The sequence below is a fragment of the Epinephelus fuscoguttatus genome, linkage group LG14 (assembly GCF_011397635.1).
Source record: "Epinephelus fuscoguttatus linkage group LG14, E.fuscoguttatus.final_Chr_v1".
Taxonomy (NCBI): Eukaryota; Metazoa; Chordata; class Actinopteri; order Perciformes; family Serranidae; genus Epinephelus; species Epinephelus fuscoguttatus.
This window is the reverse complement of record NC_064765.1, coordinates 34,240,264-34,268,153: the sequence shown is the minus strand read 5'-3', so window position 1 is coordinate 34,268,153 and position 27,890 is coordinate 34,240,264. Positions and strand designations below refer to the sequence as shown.

General features: G+C 39.8%; 1 protein-coding gene across 1 annotated transcript; it reads left to right on the top strand.

Moving 5' to 3' along the window:
- LOC125900413 (calpain-1 catalytic subunit-like) lies at positions 1 to 27,430 on the top strand. Its single transcript, XM_049595390.1, has 22 exons — positions 1 to 42; positions 2,763 to 3,017; positions 3,760 to 3,829; positions 3,980 to 4,098; positions 4,211 to 4,344; positions 4,456 to 4,630; positions 6,172 to 6,246; positions 6,905 to 6,990; positions 9,788 to 9,862; positions 10,335 to 10,495; positions 12,150 to 12,316; positions 12,755 to 12,766; positions 12,884 to 13,092; positions 16,505 to 16,550; positions 16,700 to 16,768; positions 18,462 to 18,519; positions 18,662 to 18,723; positions 18,977 to 19,051; positions 19,244 to 19,322; positions 20,854 to 20,970; positions 22,954 to 23,006; positions 23,184 to 27,430. Exons 2-22 carry the CDS (start codon positions 2,781 to 2,783, stop codon positions 23,208 to 23,210), a joined length of 2,106 nt encoding a protein of 701 aa, XP_049451347.1. The 5' UTR covers positions 1 to 42; positions 2,763 to 2,780; the 3' UTR covers positions 23,211 to 27,430.
- Positions 27,431 to 27,890: the final 460 nt, after the last annotated feature.

The following is a 27,890-nucleotide window of genomic DNA, read 5'->3' as shown; positions in this document are numbered from 1 at the left end:
TGTTCCACCCAGACTTGGCACTTTTCCTTTCTGGCTGGTGAGGTAAGATTAAGATATTCATAGGCAAGCAACATTTTAAACAGCTTGATTTACACTTTTCACATATAGTTTAGCAATTTGTGGTATTGTGTTGTCGATGTTGTTACTTTTGAGACACTAAAATGACTGCCTGTGCAACGTAATTTAAGAGTCATAACTGATCACAAAATGGGGCAGATGTGTGGGAGGTCTTTTTTTTACACTTTTTGTTACTTCTTATTGCAATGGTTTATTTTGGTGTGCAAAAGAAAAAGAAAAAAAAACCTTAAAATTAAAATACATTGAAAAAAATTATTAGACTTTTGGCTTTTTTTCCATTTTTTTAATGAGTTGGATTGAAAAATCTAATATTTGTTCTTTGCACACAAAAGGCTTATCTCAATTCTTATTCACTAATTTGTTGAAATCCGCATCAGTGAGCACTTTGCCAATGTAATTCAAAATTCATCCATCTGATGGGTGTGGAATATGAAAAACTAATTAAAGAGCATCATTACTGCACAGTTGTGGCTTGGGATGGTCACAATAAAAGGCCACTCTTTAACTAGTCCATTTTACAACTAGTTTGACAAAGTGTTTTGTGACAGTCCATCATTTTGCCTTTTGGAAGGGGACGTGTTGAATTCTCCCAACAGCGATATGTCTAGCTGTATGGACACAGCTGCTAACATGATTAGTGAGCATGCAAGTGAGCAGCTGGGGAGAATGTTAATAAAATAACTATGCATGGGGTCCTTAGACCTTCTAGGGTAAGTGATGTAGGCATGCAATGAAATCCCAACACAAGTGGTTAGCTGGAGATGCATGATAGACACAGGTATGAATGCCGATGTGTTGGCTTTCCACTTGTGTTTAGATCATAAAATCACATGTTAATACCAGGTATAAACAGGCTCATAGAGACATTAGCTGCACATGAAAGCCTGCATTTAAAAGCCATCACATGCAAGTCCAAGGAGAGGTGAAATTCATGCATTAACTCTGCAGGTACAGTAAAACATACCACACTGAGGCTTTTATTTTTCACATTCTACACTGAACAAAAATATAAATTCAACACTTTATTTTGCTCCCATTTTTCACAGACTTTTTTCTATGCACACAAAATGCCATCATTTAATCCATAATTAATCCGCCTGAAAGTGGTGGCATATCAAAATGCTAAATAAGCAGCATATGTTATTGCACAGGTAACCATAAAAGCCACTCTAGAATCTGCAGTTTGATCACACAACACAATGCCACAGATGTCACAACTTTTGAGGGAGTGTGCCATTGGCATGTTGAGTGCACGAATGTCCACCAGAGCTGTTGCACATGAACTGAATTTTCATTTCACTACTATCAACCTGCTTCAATGTTGTTTCCATGAAATGGACATTAAGTCCAACCAGCCTTACAACTGCAGACCACATGTAACCACACCAGCTCAGGACCTCCACATCTTGCATCTTCACCTACAACAATGTCTGAGACCAGCCGCCGAGATAAGCTTCCCTGAGACTGTTTCTGATAGTTTGTGCAGAAATTCTTTGGTTTAGCTGCCTGGTTGGCCAGTCTCAAATGTTCTTGCAGGTGAAGATACTGAAGTGAACATTCAGTCCACATGCAACATCCCTGGTGGAAATTTCAGCAGTCAACATGCAAATGGCATGCTTTCTCAAAACTTGTGACCTTTGTGGCATTGTGTTTTGGATCAAAGTGTACATTAATAAGCGTTAGTGCGCTGTCACCAAAACAACCACCACATCCTACACCAATGATGTAGTCCTTGCTGGGGACACATTAGGACACATGCCTTTATACTACAAAAGATATGTGGTCAAATCAAGTAGCAACCTCTGGGGCTGAAAAATGAAGCCAACACAGAAATGCAAAAAACTGCAGTTCCTCAAATGGCCACTTGTGGCTGACTTCAAGAGCAAGTCAGTCCCCATAGACCTTCATGTTAAAATGCTCAACTTTACAGCTGAAATAATCATGTTTACAGCCTGGTGCAACAAAAGGTTGTGATCGGGATAGTGCCAGGAAAAGAGGTTGTTTTTACTAAGACATTGCTGTGTTTCCTGCTGGGATTGTGCCACCAAAAGTGGGTATTGTAAGCCAAAACAGTAACAATAACCAAGTGGTTTTGTGCCTAAACTAAACAACAAAAAGTTACAACCTATCCACAACACAGTAACATACTATTGTAATGTAGCACTGGTTTGCAGAAATGAGAATATTTTGGGTTGAAGAAACTGATGTCTCCCAACTCCGTGCTTCTGGTCTTCGAAGTATATGTTGTGGACAAGATGGTGAAGGTGTTTGATACCTATTTCTACTCATATGAAACAGTGAAGAGAAGTGCTGATAGTCAGGATAGTGCCAAATAGGAGTGTATTTACAGTATTTTTACAGCAGGGATGCTGTTTGATGGTTGTGTTGAGGAAAGGAAAATCTGAATGTGAGATGTTTTGAGAATATAGTTGTTCCAAGTCTATCCATGGAATATTGTGGTTGGTTTGATAGATCCATTTAGTGAGTTTGACAGGTAATAGAAGAAGAAGTTTAGAGCATCTAGCCCACCTTGCACTTTGCCTTTTGTGGAGTGGATAGTTTGATTCTTACTTTTTTATTTTTCCTGTAATTGGGGAGTCAGTAGAATTAAACCTCTCTTCTGTTAGTGAGATATGCAGTATTGAAAAGTGGTTATTTTTTTTCTATCTTCTTTTTTTGAACAGAGTTCACACACTGCAACAATGCCTGCACCGGGTGTGTGTATGAACATCGTCAATGCCCGTCATATGAAAGACGGCCGAGGGACCCGCGACAACCCTGAGCGGTTTCTCAACCAAGACTTTGAGCAGCTGAAACAGTACTGTCTCTTCAAACGGCTGAGGTACATTGATGACATGTTCCCCCCTGACAGAAGGTCCATTGGTGAAGGGATACTGAGTCCTTCTGACCTGAAGCAAGTGGTGTGGCTGAGACCAGCAGTGAGTGTTTTTGCTTTTGATCCTTTATGATTCTAAATGTTTATGGGCAAACAAGCATCTATATTTAGCACCTGAGACAATAATGTGTCTCTTTTGCTAAATCTTCAACTTTGTTCATCTTTCACTTGTATAACTTTGATCCGTGTTGATGTTGGGCAAGTAGGTACATTTATCTTGTGTTAGCTCTTATGTTAGCAGCTGCTTCCTGGGTCCTGTCACACCAAGCCGATAGTCAGCCGTTGGTCAAGGTCGGGTTGTCGGTATTTTTGTAGTGTGTCCTGCACTTTTGGCACTAGTCGGCCCTTGTTGGCTTTTCGGATTATTCAGCATGTTGAATTGGTGGCGGAGTTTGTCGGTAACCTAATTCATACTGATTAGCAGTTCAGCTTAGTGCACATGAAGAAAAATGAAAATGAGGAAAGCAAACAAATGCCATAAGTCAAGAGGGTGTTAGGTACATACCTAATGTACCTAATAACGAACCTTTTACATCAGGTATGGTTAATTTTTTAGTGACTGAGCTCTTGAGCAGAAACACTATGTAACTGTTTGTGTTATTGTTTATTAGCATACAAATATCCTTTGTTCTTTTATTACTGGGTCGTGTTGTTAATATGCTAACTGACTAACTAGCATCTTGAATCCGTCCTGTAGGTCTTCCAGTTTTTGAATGAGGATCACAGACTTCTGCCCCCTGCTGGTATGGAGAATTATTGTGTTGTCAATATTTCCTCTCTTTCAGAAAATTGTTCCCAATCCATATTTTGAAGTTGATGGGATCTCCAGGTTTGACTTTGGTCAAGGCATGGTTGGTAAGAAAACTGCATCATTCATAATAATCCATAAATTGTTTGTCCCTTAATGGAATTTTGAGATGCAAGTGCAGATGACTGGCAGAAAACAGACTACAGACAGGCAGAGAAGATATTGTAACCATGTGTTTTCTGCACTGTTTTGATCAGGTAACTGCTGGTTTCTTGCATCTATCGGAGCTCTAACTTTCCAGACTGACATCCTTCAGCAAGTTGTTCCTCTCGATCAAAAATTTGATGAGAACTACTGCGGGCTGTTCCACTTCAGGGTAAACCAACAATCATCAGCAGCAGTGTTTGTCTAAAAGTAGGCTAGGTTCTGCTAAATGGTACATATCTTATGTTGCTATAAAGATATTCTCTCTTCTCTCAATTACTCAGTTCTGGAGATTTGGAAGCTGGGTGGATGTTGTCATTGATGACAAGCTACCAACAGTTGATGGCAGACTTATCTTTGTTAGGTCCAAAAACCCAGCTGAGTTCTGGCCTGCTCTGCTGGAGAAAGCCTATGCCAAGTATGAAAAAACAATGTTTTGTTTCTCAGTCATAACATGCATTTTCTCAGAGTGATATCTGTCTTATTTTTGGGAGAATCCTTGTAAGTAATACACACCCACTTGTATCAGAGTGTGTGGTTCCTATGCGGACATGAGTGCTGGAACTCCTGCTGAGGCTTTGACGGACTTCACCGGTGGTGTTCACATGTGTATCAATCTGCAAAACCCTCCCCCAGACCTGTGGGAACTGATGTTTAGAGCTGGCAAATCCAAGTCACTGATGGGTTGTGGTACACCACAGGGGGTAAGCACAAATATACCACACAAGCCAACACTGGCTGGTTGTTCTTGCTTTTATGTGCTTAAACTTTTTGAAATGTCCACATGTCCAAATGTCCACAAGTCGGGGCCCATTTCATAAAAGCACCTTAAGGAAAAGATGATCTTATGTATGTAGCTACATAGCCAATATTAAGAAAGATAGTTTAAACAAGAGCCAAATCAGGCTCAGTCTTTGTTTTTTGACAGATGGATGACCTTTCTGGCTGCCAGTTTTCATTTGTCATAGCAGCAAACTAAAACATTATGATGACATGGTTCCATGAACAGGAGCTGTGTCAATAACTCCCTGTTTACACATGCAAATGGACTGAAAGACTGGAGAAGTGCCAGGATGTCAGGCTGTCATGTCTCAATGAATCAGGGATATGACATGCTGAGAATATTTCAGCTGTAGGGAAATTTCTTTGATGCTCTTGGAGATTGAAAAAGGAAAAGGAGATTAAAACAAACCTGATCAAGCCCTTTAATGACTTCCAAATTCCAATTCAAAGAGTATTTTAACAGCACCTAAAACTACTGGTGAGCAACAGTCTCACCAGAGGCAAGCTGGGGCATCCAGCGGCTTTCAAATCTGTATGTGTGAAGTTGGTGTAAACCATAGCAAGTCAGTTTACATTATGCCTGGGCAGTGGCACACTTAAATAGCATATTAATCATTAATTATCATTAATTGTATGGCAAGTATGACAAGGGAAAATGATTGCTATACAGTGCAGCTTTATTGTGCTAGGAAAGCAAAGGTCACAGTAAATTTTTTTTTTTTTTTTTTGGATGATAAAACAATGAGAATACTCTGGAATTATAATAAAAAGTAGAATTAAAACAATTAGTTTTTTTCTTAAATGCAATTTACTTTAGTATAGTTGGTTTGCACAGGTTATCAGTCCCTTCCATGTTAGATGTTGAAATGATGTGGTGGAAGACAGGGTGCGGTCAGGGTTTTGAGTGGGTGCACTCTAATTAGACTTGAAAGCAATTGAAGTTGTCACATGTAATATCCAGTTTATTTTGAATGAATCTCACATAATACATAATGATACATAATTCTCACATTTCATTGGGCTCATTTCACAAAGTGTTTTGTAGGCGTGCTGATGTAATGAAGTTAGCAGATCCGTAAAACATTAATGGCAAAGAAGGGAACAAAATGTGGATCATGATTTAAGGCTGAAAATGTCATGTTCTTAGAGGGTCAACATGCTAGGCCAGATGACTGAACAGCTCTTTGCCACTATGACTTATGTAAATTTCTGAGCTTACCTATCTGTCTAAATCATAAGTGTTTTTAGAAGCATCAGTGTTTTAATATGACTTGTTTAGTCCATGCTGATGCTTACAGTTTTAGCAAAAATTTGAATTTTATGTTTTGGCTTCAACTGTTGCCAGTTTAGTGTTTAAGGAGATAAACAATCAAATGTTGGTCTTCTGTTAGGTTAATCTAACAGATCACAAGATAACAAGATCACCTGCAGTTAAAACATATGAAGTATCTTTATCTTGTAGGAGACATCTGCCAACACTGTGTTACCGAATGGACTGGTCCAAGGACATGCCTACACTGTTACGGGTTTGAAACAGGTGAAGAATTCCATTGTTTTAAAGGCACTGTTTATGTAAATTGTTCATATGGTATCTTGCAAAAATGCACACACAACAGTTTGTATAATACCCTACGTATTAGTGCCCCATGAATGATGTTACGTCCTTAATATTAAGTTATGTAATTAACGTAAAGTTATGTTTAACCAAGTAAAGTTACTGTAGTTAGGTTTAGGAAAAGAGTCATGGTGAGGATGTATCTTAAAATTCACTCAGTAAAGTTCACTGAAAGTTCAGATAGTTCTGAACACTGGTTCCCTGGTGAAAGCCAAGGGGTAAGGTCCTGAATTCACCCCAACATGCCTCCTGTATGAACAGTATGGGAGTCTTCCATCTTTGCCCACTCAGCGCATTGGTCACGTGATCGTAGTCTTCCAAAATACGTCGGTTATGCATGAACAACAGGCCCGTTATTATGCAGAATATGTTCAAATGTACAAACAGAGCATGAGAACAGCCCGTATTAGTTCAAATTTCAAGCTCTCCAAATTATTTTATTATTTTATAGAGTTTTAGGGTAGTAAAGACCTTCAGTTGGCCTCTACTGTATAGCTGCATGTATTAAAGGAAGGTAGTGATATGTTCTTACTTTTATGGCAAAACATTTTTTTTATTTTTCCTGGTAATTGCTGGTTAGATGATGAGCCGAGGGCAACTGGTGAACCTGGTGCGCCTGTGGAACCCCTGGGGCAGAGGGGAGTGGAAAGGAGACTGGAGTGATGGGTGAGAATGACACTGAGAGCAGGTTCTGTTTCACTGAGTATTTGCTCTGATTTGCTGCCCCACAGAAAACAGATTACTTTCTTTCTTTTTTTTAAGATATTTTTTGGGGGATTTTTAAGCCTTTAAATTGATAGGACGGACAAGTGTGAAAGGGGGGAGAGAGAGAGAGGGAGTTACATGCAGCAAAGGGCCACAGGCTGGAGTCAAACCCGGGCCGCTGCGGCAACAGCCTTGTACATGGGGCGCCTGCTCTACCACTAAGTCACCGACGCCCCAAAACAGATTACTTTCCTATGATAAAATTTGTCCCACACAGACAAGTTTCTTAGGAATGCTTTGTCAATAATTTGTGTCTACTTCTTGAGATAGTCTCTACAGTGGTGTGGTAAATAATAATGTTTGTCATGTATAAGGGAGTTGAGAACATTTTGAACAGAGCCATGAGAAACCTCTCACATGCCTGTGTTGTCTTATTATGATAACCCTCTAAGTATTTTAAACTGGTTGGGCCAGATAACAGTGAATCAAGACCATGGAAGCCAAGTTTTGCAGGTCTTTTACATTTATATCTTGGGGGATTTATCAGTTGCAATAAAAAAGGAATGTAATTTATTTTATATCAGTCAATGTAAATCTATGCTTAGCAAACAATATGTGTCTTATTGTCTTAACTTTAATCATATTTTACGAACCTTACCTAATGATTTCAGGCTGGTGTCTCATGGGTCATCTATGTTGTGCTAGATGATTGCTGTGTGCTTTTTAAATTATGATCTCCCCAGTTATGTAAGGTTTTATACTTGCATGAAATTTCTATGCATTTTATCAACTTTGGAACAGCGCCCTGAAAAGTCCTTAGCCGTTTTGCTGTCTTGGCGGTTTGCAAAAACTGGTTTTGGCAGTTTTCAGTTTAGGTAAGCCAAGTTGTTTTAAATAGCAAAGGCAGCTCGTTGACGTATTGTCATAATGATGTCTGTCTGCTTTTTCAGTTTCATGCCATGCCATGAAAACAAGTTCGTGAGCAGTTACATGGACTAATCCGCCCAGTACAACAACAATGTGATCTCTTGATCACCCAGTAGCTCTTGTGGGCAGGAGTTAATTGTCTTACTAAAGGCACTCAAAACAGTGCTCCAGTGATTTAATATTGCACTTCCATAGGGGTTTCCGTAAATATGCATGTAAAAAAAGTCTTTAAGCTGAGAAATCCTGACTATTAGTGCCTAGTATGTGTGGAGCTCTCATAACACTGGCTCTTACATTTTCCTTAAAGTAACTTAAAGATAGCCTGAGTGTCAGACTGAAGCTCTCAGAACCTTCAGTCTGACATGGCTTCCATTGAAGGCGATTTACAAGGGGGAGGGAATTTGATTTTTTCCCTAACCAATCATTAGAGATCAACGATTCACCCAGAATCTGATGTCATTAGTATCCATGCCTCGGGGGTGCTGAAAACAAGCGAGCATTGCCTGTTTAAAATGTCTCCGTCGTCGTGCACACCCAGCTGCATCGCCGTTAAATCCAGTTTAGCAGCTTCCTTAATTTGGTCCTCCATTAACACGAGTAGTGGCGAAATACCTCGATAGCATCGTTAATGTGGTCTGTAGGATCTGTAGCGGACGCCATTGTTGCAATCATCACCAGTTGTCCACCAGCGTACAGCTTGACATCAGCGTGGCGCTGATTGGCTAATTGCTAGACCCGCCCCCACCCCCGGCGTTCATTGGTCCTTCCATTGTTTGGACGAGAGAAATCACAAATTCATTGCAGTATGCCAGACCAGAGATGCAAGCCTACTCAGTTGAGTGGGCGGGGTCTTCGGTCTGTAACCAGGCTAACTTAAAGATGCAACAGATAGGATTTGGTTTTTTTTTAGCTTGGCGCCACCTAGTGTTAGTGGTGTAGCACTGCACTGTCGCAACGACCAAATTGACCGTGGGGATCAGAGATAATCAATTATATGACTCTATTAGACTTTCTAAATTAAATAAAATGTAAAATGTTGATAGCTGCCTCCGTGAGAAGAGAACAAAAGGAAGGGAGGGGCGTATCACTGTTCGAGAGCTGCCGTAGAATGGCAACGAGGATGTCAGCCGACCAACATTCACAATGCTGGCCAGCTAGGAATTAACTAGCTGCCAGTACAGTACAGTCCTCTCTCGTCTAGCTAATACTTAGCTCTCCAAACTTTGTCCGTCTGCCATTGTGCTCGTGACTCAACTATCTCATACCCAGCTGCTCATAAGGACCAGCTCCAGTCCCTGACTGGCTGACTGACCAGTGTTGCAATACATGACGCATTTCCTGTCGTAAAGCAGATTTTAACCACGAAATTTCGGCACCGGTGGCAGAAGCTTATTACAAAGGTTGCAAAGCCACTAAGTAACCTATGTAAATGCTGATAGTCTGATTTTACTGTGGCCACTACCCTGTGCAACCCACATCATTTTCATAATGATATATTTAGGAAAAGATGCTATCTGTTGCCTCTTTAACTGTTTCTTCTTGTCAAACCCTTCCCACCTTTTCAAGCTCTATGTCACAGGTTTTTAAGTCAGGTTTTACGCTCCTAAAAATGTCTAGTCTTTAAGGTCCAAGCTAAAAATGCCTTTCCTCCTCTAAAGCTACCACATTAATGCCAGGATTTTCATGAGAGGTCTAGTCAAAAACAACCTGGCCCTACTCCTGGCCCTGAGCTTGGGCTTTTCTATTGGAAAAGATACTTGCCTCTTAATGATAGAACAATTTGTAACACATTGCCTCTCCTCTTTCTTTATTGAACAATGTGTACCTAAAGGTCGCCTTTATGGCAAACTGTGAGTCCTGAGGATCGTGAGATGTGCCTTGCAGTGATTGACGATGGGGAGTTTTGGTAAGTAAGCCGAAATCAAAATTTTACAAAGTTAACAGACTGTTATAAAAAAAAAAAAAAAAAAAAAAAATGGGAGCAAAATGTTTTAGACATATTCTTAAAAATACAGAGTAACAACTACAAATTTGTTTTCTCAACAACTTTTGTGTAATTTCAAAATCACAAAATAAGTGGTACATATAATCACAAACAGTATATATACATATTGTTTGATTAAGGTCATATTTCTGTGGTGAATAAGAAAGGCATCATAAATTATAATTTAGTGTAATTACTTAATTTTAATAAAGTGGCCATTAAAATTCTACTTTGATTATAATTTCAGTACATCTTCAAAACAATTATGCAGATTGCTTTCGCACATTTTACCTCAACTGACTGATACAGAATAACTTTTTCTTCTTTGAAGGATCAAGTAAATCTCAGACTAAAACAATAATGTGTTACTTGAATGAATCACTGATGTCAACAGGATGACCCTGGAAACCTTCACTAAGACCTTCTCCGATCTTGACATCTGCTGCCTGTGTCCTGACTTCATTGATGGAAGCTCTTCTTGCCACTGGAAGACCTCTTTCTACGAGGGCAGATGGGTTGCAGGAAGGACTGCTGGAGGATGCATGAACAATCCCGGTACTGATATATCTGATCTTATGATATATCTGATCTTATGCCAAACGGTCACCTCAAACGCAATGCATGGTGCCTGGAGTGTGCCAGTGAAAAAAATGTAGTGATTGTGTATGTAGAGCGTTAGCTGGGAAACATCACACTTATTCATTTTACATGGAGCTAAAATTAATATGTTAAGTGTTGAATGTGTAAGTGTCTGTTTATGACTCCTAAGAATTAATAAATCTTTTTTTTAAAGGAGCAGATATTTACCATAAGCTAGCCCAGGCTCTGTTGTGTTAATATATCAAGGCAAGCTAATTGCTAAGGCGTCGAGATGGCTGTCAGAGATAGCAGAGGTAAGCTCACATTATCCCATCTGAGGTGTAACAGGTGGTGTGTTCCACTAGGAAAGAGAATTAGAATACCATCATTACCATTATCATTACCATTGGAAAACACCAGTTCTAGTTCAGTGCCGGAAGATTGGAAGATTGGCGGTTTGATCCCGGTTTGATCCCCAGCCCCTCCAGTTCGCATGTCAAAGTACACCTGGGCAAGATCCTGAAGCCCAGAGATGTCGGCCATAGAGATGTTTGCCTTCTCTCCAATATAATAAAACTACACGGTTACTTAACAGCAATGTTTCTTTTCAGAAATCATGACCTGGTTACCCAAGATAATTCACAAACCTTGTTGTGAGCAGTTTCATGTAGGAACTACTTAACTACTAAACTACTGCCAACGTTACAGCTTTGCTAAGGAGGATGCCATTAATTTTTAAACCTAGTGCTGTCACGATCCCGAGCCTCTTGTCTATAGCCCTTTTTAGATAGGAGTTGTGCAAATTAGCAGGAAAGCCCAATCAGTCTATTTTCAGCATTGGCAGTATAAAAACAAAATCGGGGTGTGTGGCAAAATGCTGCCTACCTACTTATGTTTATACAGAATGCGCCGTTTTCGGGGCAATGGGGGGCGTGAGCAAGTAACAAAACGTGTGGCTCAGTGTGTGACGTAAACAGTGACGTGGGAGTTAAGCCGCGGCCAGTCAGGCAGCGATAGTCAGGCGGCGATTCTTTTGTAAATTGGCCCGTTCTTCCGCCTCTTCATTTGCGAGGGCAAGGAGGGCGTGTAACTCTTTGTCCACTCAGTTGCTCATCTTTACTGTAGTGTCTTTCAGGTTTGCGTTTCCCTCTTGCTACTAGCTGCTCGCTAATTCCTGTTAACAGCTGTTTCCAAATGGGATGGACGTGCAGTCTCATCAACAGCTCCTCCCATAAGACATCAACAGCGGAAGGGCGCCTCGGTCTGTTTAAACTAAAAGGGTTCCGCCAATATGACTACCCTACGAGGCAGAAAATTGGGCACCTCGGATCAACTCACCGCCTCTGTGTGTCTAAACGCTTGCAGTTGGCCAGTAAAACGGCCCAACATTTGCGGTAAATCTGGCAGTGTAAAAGGGGCTTATGAGCAGATGAACACTGTACCTAAACTGTCCCTTTAAGGTTCCATCCAGTCCGACATACTGTAGTAATTAAGAACGCTGTGCTTCATTTTTCAGTTGATAACACAAAAATTAAAGAATTGGACATCACCTTTTTAAGATAATCAACAGATTCACTCTTCTTGTGGCCAAATGATAAAATACAAAACTATTTATCTCTTTGCCTTCCAGGCAGTTTTTGGACTAATCCACAGTATCGGGTCAGGATTGAGGAATTGCTTGAAGAATGTTCTGAGGGACATGAAGAGAAAAACATGCTGGTGTCTCTCATGCAAAAGCCTGACAAGAGAAACAGGCGCCTGGTCAAAAGTCTCCACATTGGATTAGCTGTGTTTGAGGTAAATGTTATACTTTATTATTGGTGTCACAGTAAGAGGACTATTATGGATATATCATGTGAATAGGCATGGGAAGTAGCTGTTGAAGATAGTTACATGAAATGAAAGCAAAAATGAAGCCATTCAATAGGCTAAGCCATTTTGTGTCATTGTTTTGAACGATGTCACTGCTGAATCACAAAGTTAGCATTTACAGTTATATGGCTTATCTCCCTTAACAAATAAAACAACATAAGTCACTGAAGAAACTTAAAATGCAGTGTATTCTCTCACCTTTTCACATGGACCTTAAAATGTGTGTTTTTAACAAGAATTTTGGTAAATTGATCAGTAACTTTTATGATTTGAGTCAAACTGGTTTTTTTGTTGTTGTTGATGTTGTTGTTTTTTGTTTTCTTTAACAAATCTAAAACTAATTTTCCTCTGATTTCTTCTAAGGTGACTGAAGAAGTAAGTAACATTTTTGGCTCAATCCTCATACAAAGTACATGCCAACCTACATTCTGCAGCTATGATGCAAACTGCATAGATATGATAAATGACATCTTTTTGTTACCTGTATAACAGTACAAGGCACAGAGGGGGAAGTTCGACGCCTCTTTCTTCAGCAAAAATAACCCTGTAGCCCAAACGAAAACCTACATGAATGCACGTGAAGTGATGGAGTTCCTTTTGCTCAAGCCTGGCGAGTACCTGATTGTGCCGTCCACCTTCAGTCCAAATGAGACAGCCTCCTTCATCCTGACCATCCTCTCCAAGTCAGAGACACATGTCCAGTAAGTCACTCTCAACCAGTGCCAGACCTAGTCGCCCCCCGCACATGCGAGCGGCGACATGTCGAAGTTAAGCAGAGTAATGTATAAGGTGCAGTAAACCCCGAATGTAACGTCCACATATGAGGAGGAGGAGGATAAGGGGAAAAAAGGTTGAAAAATGATCCCGAGGGGGTGGGGGGGTCATGGAAAAGCAAAAGCACAACATATCCATGTAAAAACAAGATGGTAGCCACCTCTTCCAAGTCACTCTGCAGCTGATTATTTATTATTTATTCATTTTAAGTTTTTTATGTTTAAAGTTTACACATTTGACCCACTTTGGCAAATGTAATTAGCTAAGATGCTTGTTTGAGGACATTATAAATTTGTAATTGTATTATCACAGTATTTCACACAGGCCAATTAGGTGTGACAAATAAAAAGAACATCCCTAGCTTGGATTATGGAGCAAGGAATAATCCCACAGACTAATGAAAAAACATATCAATAGGCTTTTAAATATGTTGCATTTTTGCAGTTTTGCAATTTTGCTTTTGTGCCGCCATGTTCAAACATTGAAATGAACAGTTTTGAACAGACTTGGAACAGTGACCCCCTAACCATAGACTGTTTACAGTAATGCACGTAGCCACCGTAACATCATCCACTGATTTGTGGACTGCCATTTGGAAGCCTCAAATTCGGCATTTCAGCTGTCACCATCTTGGTTTTTTGAAGCTAGAAATGACAATATTAAGACAAGGGCGAGCCAGCGAGGGGTGCATCTGACTCACAGACTGCTGCGATGTTTGATAGACAGCTGTCATTCAAGCAGCTCCGCCCTTGAATATGCACCGGCCTTGTACTTTGGGTAATAGGTGAGTTTAAAACAAATTCATCTCTGTAAAGTTGTCATGAATGTTGAAATTAGCTTTAGAGACCAAAACTATTTTTTATACCAGGCTGTAAACATCCAGTTGACTCTGTTTTGGAGCCAGCCTCATGTGGCTGTTTGAAAAACTGCAGGTTTTGGCACTTACGCCGGATTTCCACTGGATGCGTGTCCGTTGCGGAACGGCAGCGCTGGTTATCCACTGTGTGCTTTGCCGTCCGTCAATACCCACCGGCTGCGTTTGCTGTGAGGAGCGGTGCAGCTCCGCCGGAAGACATCTCGGTGCACTGCCGTGATTAATATCTCCTCGTCCATGGTGTTAACGGGGTGAAATACGTCTGAAACCCTCTGACCTGTTGACTTCATTATGACGTTTTCAAGGTGTAGTGCAGGGAAATATGATCCGCCGTGAACACTATGTATTTTATTTTGAAAATTAACCGGATGTTTTAATGTGTTTCTGTGCACGACTTCCTGCCCCGCACAATCTGCTCTGTGCTGAATTGCTGTGTTGTGCTCCGGCATCCGGCAAAAATATAAGTCCTGCGTATCTGTTGCGGAGGGCTCCGGAGTGCCAGAGCTGAGACGGAGCTGGAACGCAGCACAGCCGCAGCTTGTGGAAACACACACGTTGACTAGAACTGAAAGCTATCGGCTCTGCTGCCGTGCCGGAGCGGAGACACAACCAGCACACATCTGGTGGAAATAGGCCGTTACGTATAGACTTAATTTCTAAGCCTCTTGAGCCCCTAACCTATGGAGTACCGAAAACAACAATTGTTTGCAATTATGTTATTGCACAATAATGCTCAGGCACTGAAATAATCAGTTTTAGACTTTATACACTCTTGTGACTACTAAAAATAAACCTCTCGTCCCCATATGAGGACATCATTGTTTTTCAAAAAAACTACTTACTGTTCAAAGACATCGCTTAGTTTTTTATGCTTTTTTTTTCTTTTCTTTTTTTTTTAACCTAATTTAGTTTGAGTTGTTGTTGTTTGGTGGGTGGTGGCGCCCTAGACTTTTCTCACCACTGCTCTCTACTCACTAATTAGTCCTTAAAAGCTTGTACAGTTTTTTCCCCCCTTTATCCAAAAAACAAAATCACACTGCAGTGCAGCAAGGAGTGTTGGGCAAGTTGGGCTTGAAAACTGTGATCAATTACTCAAATGACTCATCAGAAATTAGTTACATTACTTTACTAATTACTCAGCAGAAAAAGTTATGTGTGACAGGTGCCTTTAAACAACTCCAAAGTAGAGAGAACAAAATCATATTTACCCTCTATTAACTTATTGACTTATCTTATTATATATTGACGAAAACTGTTGGTGTGTCTGTTCCATGTTTTTCTCCTCACTGACTTGGTCAATCCATGTGAAATTTGGTACAGTGGTAGAGGGTCATGGGAGGATGTGAATGAAGCAATATTACATTAATTGGCCAAAGGGGGGCGCTATAGCAACCGATTGAAATGCAAACTTTGAACGGGCATATCCCATGCCCCGTATGTCGTAGAGACATGAAGCTTTGCACAGAGATGCCTCTCCTCATGAGGAACACATTTGCCTCAAGAACCCATAACTTCCGGTTATATAGATTTTCCACCATTTTGAATTTTTTGAAAAACACTTTAAATCGATCTCTTCCTAGAAAGTTTGACCGATCTGCATGAAACTCGGTGAACATAATCTAGGGACCAATATCTAAAGTTCCCTCTTGGCAAAAGTTGGAAAACTTACTAAAACGGAGCTTCTATAAGGCAATGAATATTGCGGAGGGTGTGGCTCATCACATAAAGGTGTATAACATCTCAAGGGTTTCACTGATCACCACGCAACTTTGTAGGCATATGACCACACATAATCTGAGGGGACCCTTCCATTATAATGGGGGCGCTAGAGAGCTAATTTCTTATCTAGGCCCCTTTTTGGTGTGACTAAGTCATGGTATGATATGCTGCTGCAACAAGGGCTAGCCGCACCTTTCCTATGTGAACTACAGCACCAGTGTGCCCCACTTTTAAGTCAATACACATATAAACACTGTAACTATCTTCCTTTCAACGTGCTACCTCAACTACTAATGTACAGTTTTAGCCCACTAACCATCCCACTATTGGCAATGGTACTACTGTACTTTCAATAAAGCAATCGTACTATCAAAGTCACAAAAACTCTGTCTGAATACATTGCTCTTCTTAATGTGTTCAGTTGACTATTTAATCTGTAATTTCCTATGACCTGTATCCCAAACACACACTATGTGAAACTGTATGTGGGCAACTGTGCACTCAATGGGTATGGACTAGTTAACTCATTAAGACTGCAAACAAGTTGATTCTGAAAATGTAACAAAGTAACAGAGCGTTACTGTGAGTAGTAGCTGTAATGTCATTGCTTAATTTCACATTGTACTCCCTTACACTACTTGTTACTGAAAAAAGTGATCACATTACTGTAACGAGTTACTCGGTAACGTGTCATGCACATCACTGGCAACACATTATGTACTGATGTCTCTTGTCTTTCCTTTCAGTGAGAATTCTGGTGCCCATGACCATGAACATGAGGAAGCTGAAGAGGTACACAAGATTTTAAAATATATTGGCAATGTTCATATTATTTTGTTGTTGTGTTGCATGTTGTTTACTTTGTTGATTACACCAATAGCATATGACACACATATTTAACAGCTGAAATGAGTGAGCTGAAAGCACTCAATCTTTTGCAGCCCATGCATATTGAAAATGGAGAGGATATCGAAGATAAGAGGATGTTGTTCCGCCAATACTGTGACAAGGTAATTTGTGTGTCTCTTAGTAATAATCTCAATTCAATATCTATCACTGAACAAGGTAAAATAATGGTAATTAGGCCTGTGGCCCACTGTGGGTGTCTGTGTCGAAACTGTCAACAAAAAAAAATGAATAAAATAAATAAAAAATAAATAAAATCACAATTTAAAAAACACATAAAAAACAAAGGATCTGGGGATTAGAAAATTTTAAGCATTTCATTTCTGGTGAATATTTATGCCCTAATTTGTGCATTCTCTGCAGAAGTTGTTGGTGTAAATGGCTTTGATTTTGTCAAAGTCCTTTGCTACTTTTATGTTTTTACTGGGGGACCATATGCACATGCTCTAAATACTGAGAGGGCCTGTGCCTACATTCCCCCAGAAACCTACGCCTAAAATCTTGCCAGCTGCAGGGCTCAGAAAACAAGCAAATAAAAATAAATTCAAGCCTATAGTCTGTCAACAAACACACTGGAATTACTGCTCCAATATGTGCTGCAAAAGAGAACTATAACACCTCCACAGCAGTGCGTTGCAGTGGACCTACAGGTTCTGATTTGACAACCAGTCTCAGCAAAGGCAGGAGACAACAGCACATGAAAGCTTAAAAGCTTATTTTTTTGTTTAAATATATTAAAAACAAACAGGGAAAATATATCCATGAGGTCCTCCACTCTCTATTAGTGTCTACTTGGCAGAAGAGGAAGGAGGAGTCTAAGGTCAAGGGTCACAGCATCCTGGGTGTCTTGCTTCTTCAGTCCATTCACAAATCATCACACTTGTCCTCTTTGAGCCACACCATCAACAAGACCAGAATAAGAGACATCAGTGTTTGCAGTGTTTGTTTAGCTCCCCATCGCTAGCTGACAGCATGGTAAAGTGGGGAAAATATTCTAACACTTTTTTTTTTAGATGAGCCTGTTTTTTTTAGGTGGCTAAAAATGTACCAATTTAGCCAGCGTTTGCTCAGCACCTTTTGACTCTATGTAAGTGACACAGGGGTTCTGTACCCGTAAGTTATTGTCAGTAAATATTGTGATTCAGTCTTTTCATTCATTCATTCATTCATCTTCTAACCGCTTCATCCTCTTGAGGGTCCCGGGGGGGCTGGAGCCTATCCCAGCTGACATCGGGCGAGAGGCAGGGTACACCCTGGACAGGTCGCCAGACTATCGCAGGGCTGACACATAGAGACAGACAACCGTTCACGCTCACATTCACACCTACGGACAATTTCGAGTTATCAATTAACCTAGTCCCCAATCTGCATGTCTTTGGACTGTGGGAGGAAGCCGGAGTGCCCGGAGAGAACCCACGCTGACACGGGGAGAACATGCAAACTCCGCACAGAAGGGCTCCCATGCCTGGGATCGAACCGGCAACCCTCTTGCTGTGAGGCCGTGCCGCCCGATTCAGTCTTTTCCTTCGATTAAAACAGAACTGGGCTTTTATGTCTGTACTCCTATTTTCTATTTGAGCTATGTCATTATTCCTTTTGGTGTTGTCTTATTCTTTGGGGTTATTGCATCAGGAATTTTAAATGTTGTAAACAGAAAGATGTTTTATATTGTTTTAACTACACCTGTGTGATTTACATCTAACCCATAAGGTGTAGCATGCTATTATTTCCCGTCAATATAAAAGCAACAGATAATGTGAGACTACAAGTCTTTCCTTGTTTTAATTTCATCACTAGGATGACGAAGTGAATGCTGAGCAGCTCCAGAAGCTTCTAAATGAAAACTTCCTGAAAGGTTTGGAATGTAAACTCCAAAATGACTTGATGCTTGACAGCATATGAGCTAAAAGAATATTCATATATAATAATCTTACATAGCACTGCTGTGTTGTTGGGTTTTAGCCAAATTAAGTGCATTTTTTTCTATATTTCTACAGGAGACTTGCAATCTGGAGGCTTCAGCACTGACGCCTGTCGCAGCATGGTTGCTCTGATGGATGTATCCTCTTATCTGATATCAATTATGAATTGGTGTATTGGAAAAACAAGTTTGTTTTTTTCTCCATCTCGGCTGCCAGTTTGCTTAACGGGTATTCTCTCACAATAAAGGTAGTTACATAAGATGCTTAAGTAGTGTACACGCCAAAACCTGCCTGCCCTTTTGCTGGTTTCACACACACACAATCAAATTTGAAGGTCAGACTAAGATGTGAAACAACATGCACAGCTCTGATTTCTTAATGTTGGGTTAGACATCAAGTAGGCCCTCCGGCAAACTGAACGTTGACGAATTTGTTCGTCTGTGGAACAAGATCGTCATATACAAGGTAAAAGGAAGCACGTGAAGGTTAAAATTCTCAGAATAAGACAAAGATTACTGATGACATTCATAATTATAGACATGACTGTATAACTCTGTTCATTCCACTATCAATGCGTCTATTTAGAGGTTGTGTGTAGTTTTTGTGTTTTCTTGAGTTGTCCAGCTTTACATATCTTACCATCTTCTCTTTTTCCAGGACATTTTCTTCCGCATTGATGTTTCACAAACAGGAACACTGTCACTGAGTGAGCTGAGGAATGCTAGCATTGCTGCAGGTAGACCATCAGCCACTTCTCCTTGTCTACTATAGACAGAACCCTCCTGGGATTTATCCTCTTTTCTTTAAATCTTATGCCTGGGACAGAAATTGCAAAATCTTGCCAACCATTTCTAATCGTTTGCATTCAAAACAGTTTTTGATGCAAACAATCCAATGAAATCAGGTGCCTGATACATAATGTGTACAGCTGAGCTGCCAGATTAGAACCGTCAGTCGGAGACCCCTCAGTCGACTGAGATAGCTTTAGTTGAGCTGTCATGTTTTGGTTTTTTTTTGTTTTGTTTTGTTTTTTGCTAGTCAGAGTGCTGTGCAGTGTATAACACTAGTCTTTGAACAGACAGCTGCGAACAGGATGCAGCAGCACAGAGGAGGAGAGACTTTTCACTGTAAGGCTCCGATATAACTTTGTCTTCTCTCTTTCAAATGGAAGTAGTGAATTTACAGCTCGCGGATTCTTGATACAACACAGTTTTTGGCTTTTATTTGATTGTCATGCATCATTTCAGGAAAGGACCCAAATGCAAAGCAGTGGACAGGTGGATTTAGAACAGAAGAGAGCTTTAAAAAAGCTGATTTAAAAAAACACAACAAAAACAAACAAACAGAAAAATCCAAAACAGGCAGGTAACTGAAAGTCAAACTGAAAACCAGGAAAAACATGATGAACACAGGGATGAACTCAGCATAGAAATCCAAAACAGAACACAAGACACCAGGCAGGAAATGGGAAAGGGAATCACACAGGTATATATATACACAGAAAACTAATCACAAGACCAAGACACAGCTGAGGCCTGTAAAACGAAGCCAGTTCAACTTACCCAGGATATCTTCTTGCTATCTGCCATTGGTGATCACCACATGATTCCCGAGCTCAGCACCGCTGCTGCTCACCGCTCCCTCAAGGGATGGGTCAAATGCGGAGAACAAATTTCACAGACTCAGGTGTGTGACAATCAGTGGAACTTTAATCTTAATCTTTTAATCGGTGTGTGAAAGTGTGTGCAAATGCTTTGATGAGATTAGAGCCTGATGAGCAGTTTGGCACCTTGCATGGCAACCTTTGGCATCAGTGTATGAATGTGTGTGAAGATGGGCGAATATCACATGAAGTGTGACTAGAAAGGAGCCATAATAGTTGGCTGACAGCATGCTTGTCAGTCAGTAATACAAATACTGAGCTGTACTTCAGACATGTTATGTTAATCGCCTGCTTTTGTGTTTGACTGACATTGATGATAAACATATAATAACTCAAACATATTCCAGTCACCTTGCATTTTGATTCATCCAAATATCTGGAATTTCATGCACAGGACACCTTTTTCACAGCAGACCAGTGTTACTAGTATCATGCATTACAGGTCTGTTCTGTTCACATGTCATAGTTAGCCAAGACATAGTGACAGTGTCATGGCTTAATGTAATGAAACATAATTTGCAGATTAATCATTAATAGAAACAATAGTTAGTTGCAGCCCTAACACAAGTCATACCTAAACTTTTGTCCCTTTAATGCTGGTTAGGAAAGAGGATCAGTGATAACATGCTGAACTTGATGGCTCTGCGCTACGGTGCCTCCTCAGGACACATGTCACTGGAGAGCTTTATCAGTCTCATCCTTCGCTTCGACTGCATGAGTGGTAAGTAAATTTGGGCAGCTGGTGACAGTAGAAAATACTTATCATACGTATAGCCTAAATACTTTTCTTTAGATTTTGTTATTGTCTTTGAGTAACTTTTCTGAGCAAAATTTTTGCTCAAATTTTTTACTCATTTCAAATTTACAGTGAATTTTTAAGGCACTCCAAAAATATATCAATGACAGAGGAAATTCAACAGAGCCTTTGTTATAGTGGTTAAATCCTTAACCCTTTTAATGTCCACACTAACACTTTTTTTTTTGTATTTTTTGTTTCCTTTATAACAGTAATAACAAATGTTGTTTTTTACAGACCCCATAGTTTTTAAAATATGGGCCTCTACCAAATGGTTGAGATGTCACTTCATGATATTTGTAAAACAGAAAAAAAAAATCGAAATTACAAACCATATATTTTTTATAATGCAAGTAATATGTTAGTATACAAACATAAATCAATTTGTTACTACAGAATTTATTGTATCACCAGTACTAGTTCTATTCCCATGTATTTATTCCAAGTGTACCATTACCATTGTGTGTGTGTGTGTGTGTGTGTGTGTGTATAACATTTAATGTATCATTTGCCAACAAGGAATAATCAGAAGTGTTTCTATTTTTCATCAAATATTCCATTTTAATTACATTAGCTCAGCTTTGCTACCTTTACCATAAAAAGAAAAATGAACCATTTGGTTTAGCATGTTTTGAAAAGGTCATTTGATCCTTATTAGGTTTTTTTATGCAAAGTTACATAAATCTGTTCAGTAAGTAGCAGTCAGTAAGCACCTTTGAAAATCCCACCACACAGAGTCCTCATGTCTGGAGTGACTTTTTTCAATACCAACTGCCTGGAGGAAGCAAAGTGCAAAGGAAAAACACAGTGACATCTAGTGGATTTTTTTTCTTTTTTTTTTGCATAATATACCTAAACCCAAAAATATAGGGACTCAAAATGTGCTCTACAAAAAGCAGAATGTTAAAGGGTAAAAGAGAAATAATATTTGAACCTCTGTAGGTCTTAGTCAAGGCTTAAAAAACATATAAGGGTGGGACATCACCTGTACAGTAGAAGCAACCAATGAGAGGCAACCATACTACTCAAAATTTTAACATTTCAGGTGTAACAAAATAATTAAAACAAAAAATAAAAAAATCAAAATAACATGGGATGAGTTTACAGAGAAAAAAAACAAGATGGAAGACATATATCCATGTAAATGTTTAACATAGGCTTTACTGTACTCAACAAATTGCTACTCTCAATAATGGCTCAGTTACTTGTCACAATACATTGGTGACAGAAATTGAGAGACTGATTTGCAGGCTTATGTCTGTGTATCATGCTCAAAATAACCCTGGGTTTGCAAGTGCTGTCTGAAAACCCACTGGGAGTGGCCACTGCAAATCAGTAAATACTTCTTAGGCATTGGAATTGGCTATAGGATGTTTTCTTTAAGGTGATGTCATTAGTTTTATTATTTGGTCACATTAATCTGATTTCGACATTGTTAGGACGCTCACTAAGGAGGTACAGCTGATGGCCAGGTAACGTTTCGGACATCGGCACAACCTCCATTTTTGAACTATTTTTAAACCAGAAAGGTGATGTCTTGACTGGACATCCATACAATGATAATACAACGTCTCAGTGTTTGCTGGGAAAGCTGCTAGAATCTCTTTAGACTCTTTGCTGAAGTAATGTTTTAACATGTGAAGTCTAATTTGGGATTTTCAATACTGGGTTAGCATGAGAGTACTACACTGTATGAGTGTACCACTAAGGAGGCAACAGTTGCTAAAGAATGACCAGTGCATTTCAGTGGCACCTCACCATTGTTTTACATACATTATGAGGCAGTACCAGAATGCAGCTTCTGGTAAAAACAAAGAAAATGAAATTATGAACTTCTTGGCATCTCTGACTCCCACTCTCTGCCCTCACAGTTTCTGAGGTAAAAAGAATTTCTGTCTTTCTCAATAGCAATCTACAGGCAGTTGTCCGATGGAATGAACATAAGCCTTCGTGAACCAGAGGTAATAAACATTTTTCAGAGGTGTTATGGCTACATTTCATAAAATGAGTGTTTTTCTATAAAATATGACAATTTTGTACAATAGCTTTAGATTTCTGTGATAAAATGATCATGCTTTTTAACCAGAGCTACACATACACTGAAGTGCAATAATAATATCTCCCTCCTTAATTTGCAGTGGATGTACCTTACGATGTACACTTAGCCTGGCAGAGAGGATGAACTGCAGGATTCATTTGGAATTACAGCAGCAGAATATGTAAAAGAAAATAAATGTGTGTTCTTGTGGAGATGAGCTATTATATGGTATGAAACAACAGGGTATTTACTTTGAACTTTGCTACTGAAAGGGGTCTAACAAAAACTGTCACTTCCCAGCAACTGGGAGGAACATGCACTGTGTAGCAGATGCAGGCTACCTTTTTTTTTTCTTAAAATCACAATGACAGTGTTAACTGTGCTTACCTGTTACAGACAGTACAGTGGCCAAATTGTGCATAGCATGGAATACAACAAAATACAACAGTTTGGTCCTGTATTTCATGTGTGTTCTGTCATTCTTAAGACCTTTACTTGGGGTGTGGCAATTAAACGTATAATATGTAGTTTTTCCACATAAAAATGTCTAAAAACGACTAAACCAATATTATATATTTTGTTTAGTTGTGTACTTCGATTATCAGAAATGTTTCCAACAATTTTTCAAACCCAGATAAATATTTAATATTAATAAAAATTACGGACTGTGTCATAACTCCAGTTACCATAGCCATTAAATGAAAGAGAAGAAGAAGAAGCAGACCAGATGAGACGTCAGAGAATGAACGTTACTATTGCTAGGCTAAGCTAACTCGTCATGGATCATGATTATGCATTGACGGTTGCTGCACCTTCTGACACCGAAGCTGTCCCTGTAAACAAGCCGGTAAAACGGAAACATACGGGTCAACCAAGCGATCCCAGAAGAATTTGGGATAAGAAGAGAGCTAAATCAAGGATAAATATTGGTGTGGTGCTACACCGGCCAACGGACTCCACTTGCATAAAGTGAAACATAAAGTGAATATAACTTCAGTAATATGCCTTGTCCATGAGCATTTCTCTGCTGCTGAAGCTCGCTCTGCCAAAAAAACTGCCACGGTCGGTTTCAGGGAGTGAGGAATGTCAGATCTGTATCTGTTATATGACTACAACTCCCATGATCCCACGCTACTTCGTGACGTCATCTAACTGTCCATCTGTTATTGTTTTGGTTTGAGATCCCTAGTGGCAGAAAATTACATATTGCACATTTAAATGACACAAAAACGCAAAATACTTTAGTGAGAATATTTTCTATACAAACTATTCATACCAGCAGCGATGTGAATTAGCAATAGTTGCAACACTTGTTTACTGTGACGGACTCAGGATGTTGGAAGGGCAGGGGCGAAAAGGAAAAAAGAGCACCTACTGCATGACATGGGGCCCCATTGGTGCACAAGAAGCTAGTGTGTCATGTGTGGCGAAATAGTCTTCGTCCTTGATTCTTAATTAAGATTATATAGACAATCCAGGCTAAAAGTACCACTCAAGAGGGCAGCCAAAAGGGCACATCAGCTCGTTTTCATCATTCAAGAGGGCAGCTGATAGGGCACATCCTCTCATTTTCGCCACTCAAGAGGGCACTTTAGCACAGCGTTTTCAACCGAGGCGGGATCGGGGGGGCGGTTGCCCCCTCTGACCCCCCGTCAGAAGTGTCAGACCACCTTGTTTAACTACATTTCTTTAACCATTACAGTTACAGAAGAAAATAATAACAGAATATTTATTGCAATTGATAACAGTTGCAAGGAAGTCAACTCAGAAGCGCAAGATCATCTTTATTCGGTATATAGCCTAAGCTATTGTAACAGTGGGAGTTAATCTGGTACACTGAATGTGTCGAGGTTGAAAGAAGTGATGAAATTTGCTGTCTTGGTTTCCGCTATAGAGCCTCTCCGTTGTTGTTTTTAATCCTAATAAGTAGACGCAATGTGATTGGTTGATGCCTTTGCAAAAGCTCAGAAACATTGACCTTGTTCCAAAAAATAGTAAAAAACAATTTTTCTTTTCTCCCTGCAAAATATTTGCGTTCTGTGTGAGACTACTCATATTTTTTTTTTAAAAAAGCAGATATGGAGCACCGCCATATAAAATCAAAATTAGATTAGACAAAAATTGTGTCACATCAACAATTTGTGCATTGTTACACCCCTAGTAAACGTATTAATAAATACAAATAGTAATGTGAAATTATACTATGATACATATGGACTGAATTACTGCATGTTCTGTTTTACTGTAAGATGGATGTTTTATTTTTCTTGCCATGCTAGCATTGGTCAGTTCTCCATTAAATATCACAGTAACTATTGGATGGATTGCCATGAAATTTGGTACACATAGTCATGGTGCTCAGAGGATGTAGTTTACTGACTGTAGTGATCCCCTGACTTGTTGCCGTAAAATCATAAAATCTGGTCTATTCACACATTCATTACCCCCCAAGGATGAAGTGTAATCACTTTGGCGATCTCTAAACTTTTGATCAAGTGCCATCATTAGGTAAGAAAAATTAATTTGTCCAAAACAGTAAATCATTCATTCATTAATTCATCTTCTAACCGCTTCATCCTCTTGAGGGTCGCGGGGGGGCTGGAGCCTATCCCAGCTGACATCGGGCGAGAGGCAGGGTACACCCTGGACAGGTCGCCAGACTATCACAGGGCTGACACATAGAGACAAACAATCATTCACGCTCACATTCACACCTACGGACAATTTAGAGTCACCAATTAACCTAGTCCCCAATCTGCATGTCTTTGGACTGTGGGAGGAAGCCGGAGTGCCCGGAGAGAACCCACGCTGACACGAGGAGAACATGCAAACTCCGCACAGAAGGGCTCCCATGCCCGGGATTGAACCGGCAACCCTCTTGCTGTGAGGCGAGAGTGCTAGCCACCACACCACCGTGCCACAACAGTAAATCACTTTTCATATATTAAATTAGTGCTAATTGGTAAATGTTAGCATGCTAATGTGCTAAACTAAGATGGTGATCATGGTAAATGGTACAGAGTGCTCCAGGATGATGTTTCCTGTATGCCAATGTAGACGTTAGCGTCGCCATGGTGCCCCAGTCAAAAAGCCAATGGGATTTTTCCACTGGACTTCTGGATTATTGCAGGAAATAAGTTATGTGGAAAACAAATGTTAATGATACTAACATGTTTTGTTCAGCAAGATAATCTTCACAAATGAAAATAACTTTTATGATTTTTGAAGTGTAAATGCCAGAAATATAAAGCTAATATTATGCTTTAAACAAACAGTCGCATGACTTAACATTGTCCCCACAGCATGGCTGTAAAGCTACATTAGGCATGATGACCGTCTGTGGTCTCAATTAGCCACTTGTTTACAACCACTTTTTTTAAGACACAAAAAAGCCTCAAAATTCATGAGTGGGGTATTTACTGATATATTTTATGTTGTACAACAAAATGTGAAAGCCTTTTAAGCTTGTGTTAACCACAGACCTTATTTCAGGCCATTCACTTTGAGATATAAGAAGCAGAAGCGTTAAAATGCTAACTCATTTCTGGGTTTTAGGACTCATTCCTGGGGCACTCTATACCTGCTAAATAGCATGCTAACACTAACATAATGAATGTGTTAGCATCAAGCCCCCAGGAACAGCGCTGGGTTTTCCCAATCTAGCCAAATTAACAAAGCGGCCAAATGTGAAATTACAACATCTAGGACCATGACGTGATGTCATGGGGCCCAAAAAGTGTTTTTCCATTAGACTCACATTGTGAAAGAGACATCTGTAAATAAGCTGATTCATTTTTTTAAGGGTCTCAACCCCTGTAAAATATTATGTTTCACTGTTAGGATTTGATCTCTTCAGTCCGATATCATTTTAAAAGTCTAGAAAAGATGTACAATTAGCAGTAAATCATTTTATCCCCCTTCAAGATAATGGAGGGCTAAACTGGAAGTTAGCTGCTCGGTCTGCTGTAAGTCTCAATTGTGCTTGCTCTGTTGGCTGCACAATGGGGAAGATCCGGGCAATTTCGTACTATAGAAATCAAACTTTTATGGTTTTGTGCACCACCTAACAACTTTAATAGAAATAAAAGGGCTCCTACCTTCAGCGCTGTATCTAGTTCTATGCATACATCCATGTTTAGCATGCTGACATTAGCATTTAGCTCAAAGCACCACTGTGTCCAAGTACAGCCACAAAAAGCTGCTAGCATGGCTGTAGGCTTTCTGTCTTATTAAGTCACTGTTGGGATTCTTCTGTATTTTAAGTGTGTTAATGCATTTTCTCATTTAGGCTTGAATAGACTTTTATTTTAATCACTTTGTACTTACAAAATAAAGATATTATCCAAACAGTTATATCAGCATTTGTTTTATACTATGTAAATGCCTTGTAGATATCTTGAGGTATGTTTCCTGATGAAATAGGCTTCATATGGCATACACACAAATTGTGGCTTTGGAGATGTGTAGTCCGTTTCTACATAAGAGTCAAGACTTAAAAAACTAACTTAAAGCTATGGTCTACGTTTAGAAAGCCAATGAGAAAGATTTGAAAAAAGCATTCCCCACCACACACACACACACACCCCTCCCTCTGTGCTCCATTATCCCTCCCCTCCAAGCTCATGTCCCCCTCCCCTTGGAGCCTCCTAACGACACACCCCCTCCTGCATAGCAACAAAATGTTTCGACGCCGTCTACCCACACAAAAAACTAACGGCAGCTTTCACAGTCATAAGCCAGCACTGGCATACAGTTATCTATGTCACAACATCCACACGAAATATTACCTGTTCAACAAAAACTCTGT

Coding starts and splice junctions, on each gene's coding strand:
- LOC125900413 (XM_049595390.1), top strand. CDS start 2,781: ATGCCTGCACCGGGTGTGTGTATGAACATCGTCAATGCCCGTCATATG. Junction 4,099..4,210: donor GCGGGCTGTTCCACTTCAGG/GTAAACCAACAA, acceptor TCAATTACTCAG/TTCTGGAGATTTGGAAGCTG. Junction 16,551..16,699: donor AACATGAGGAAGCTGAAGAG/GTACACAAGATT, acceptor AATCTTTTGCAG/CCCATGCATATTGAAAATGG.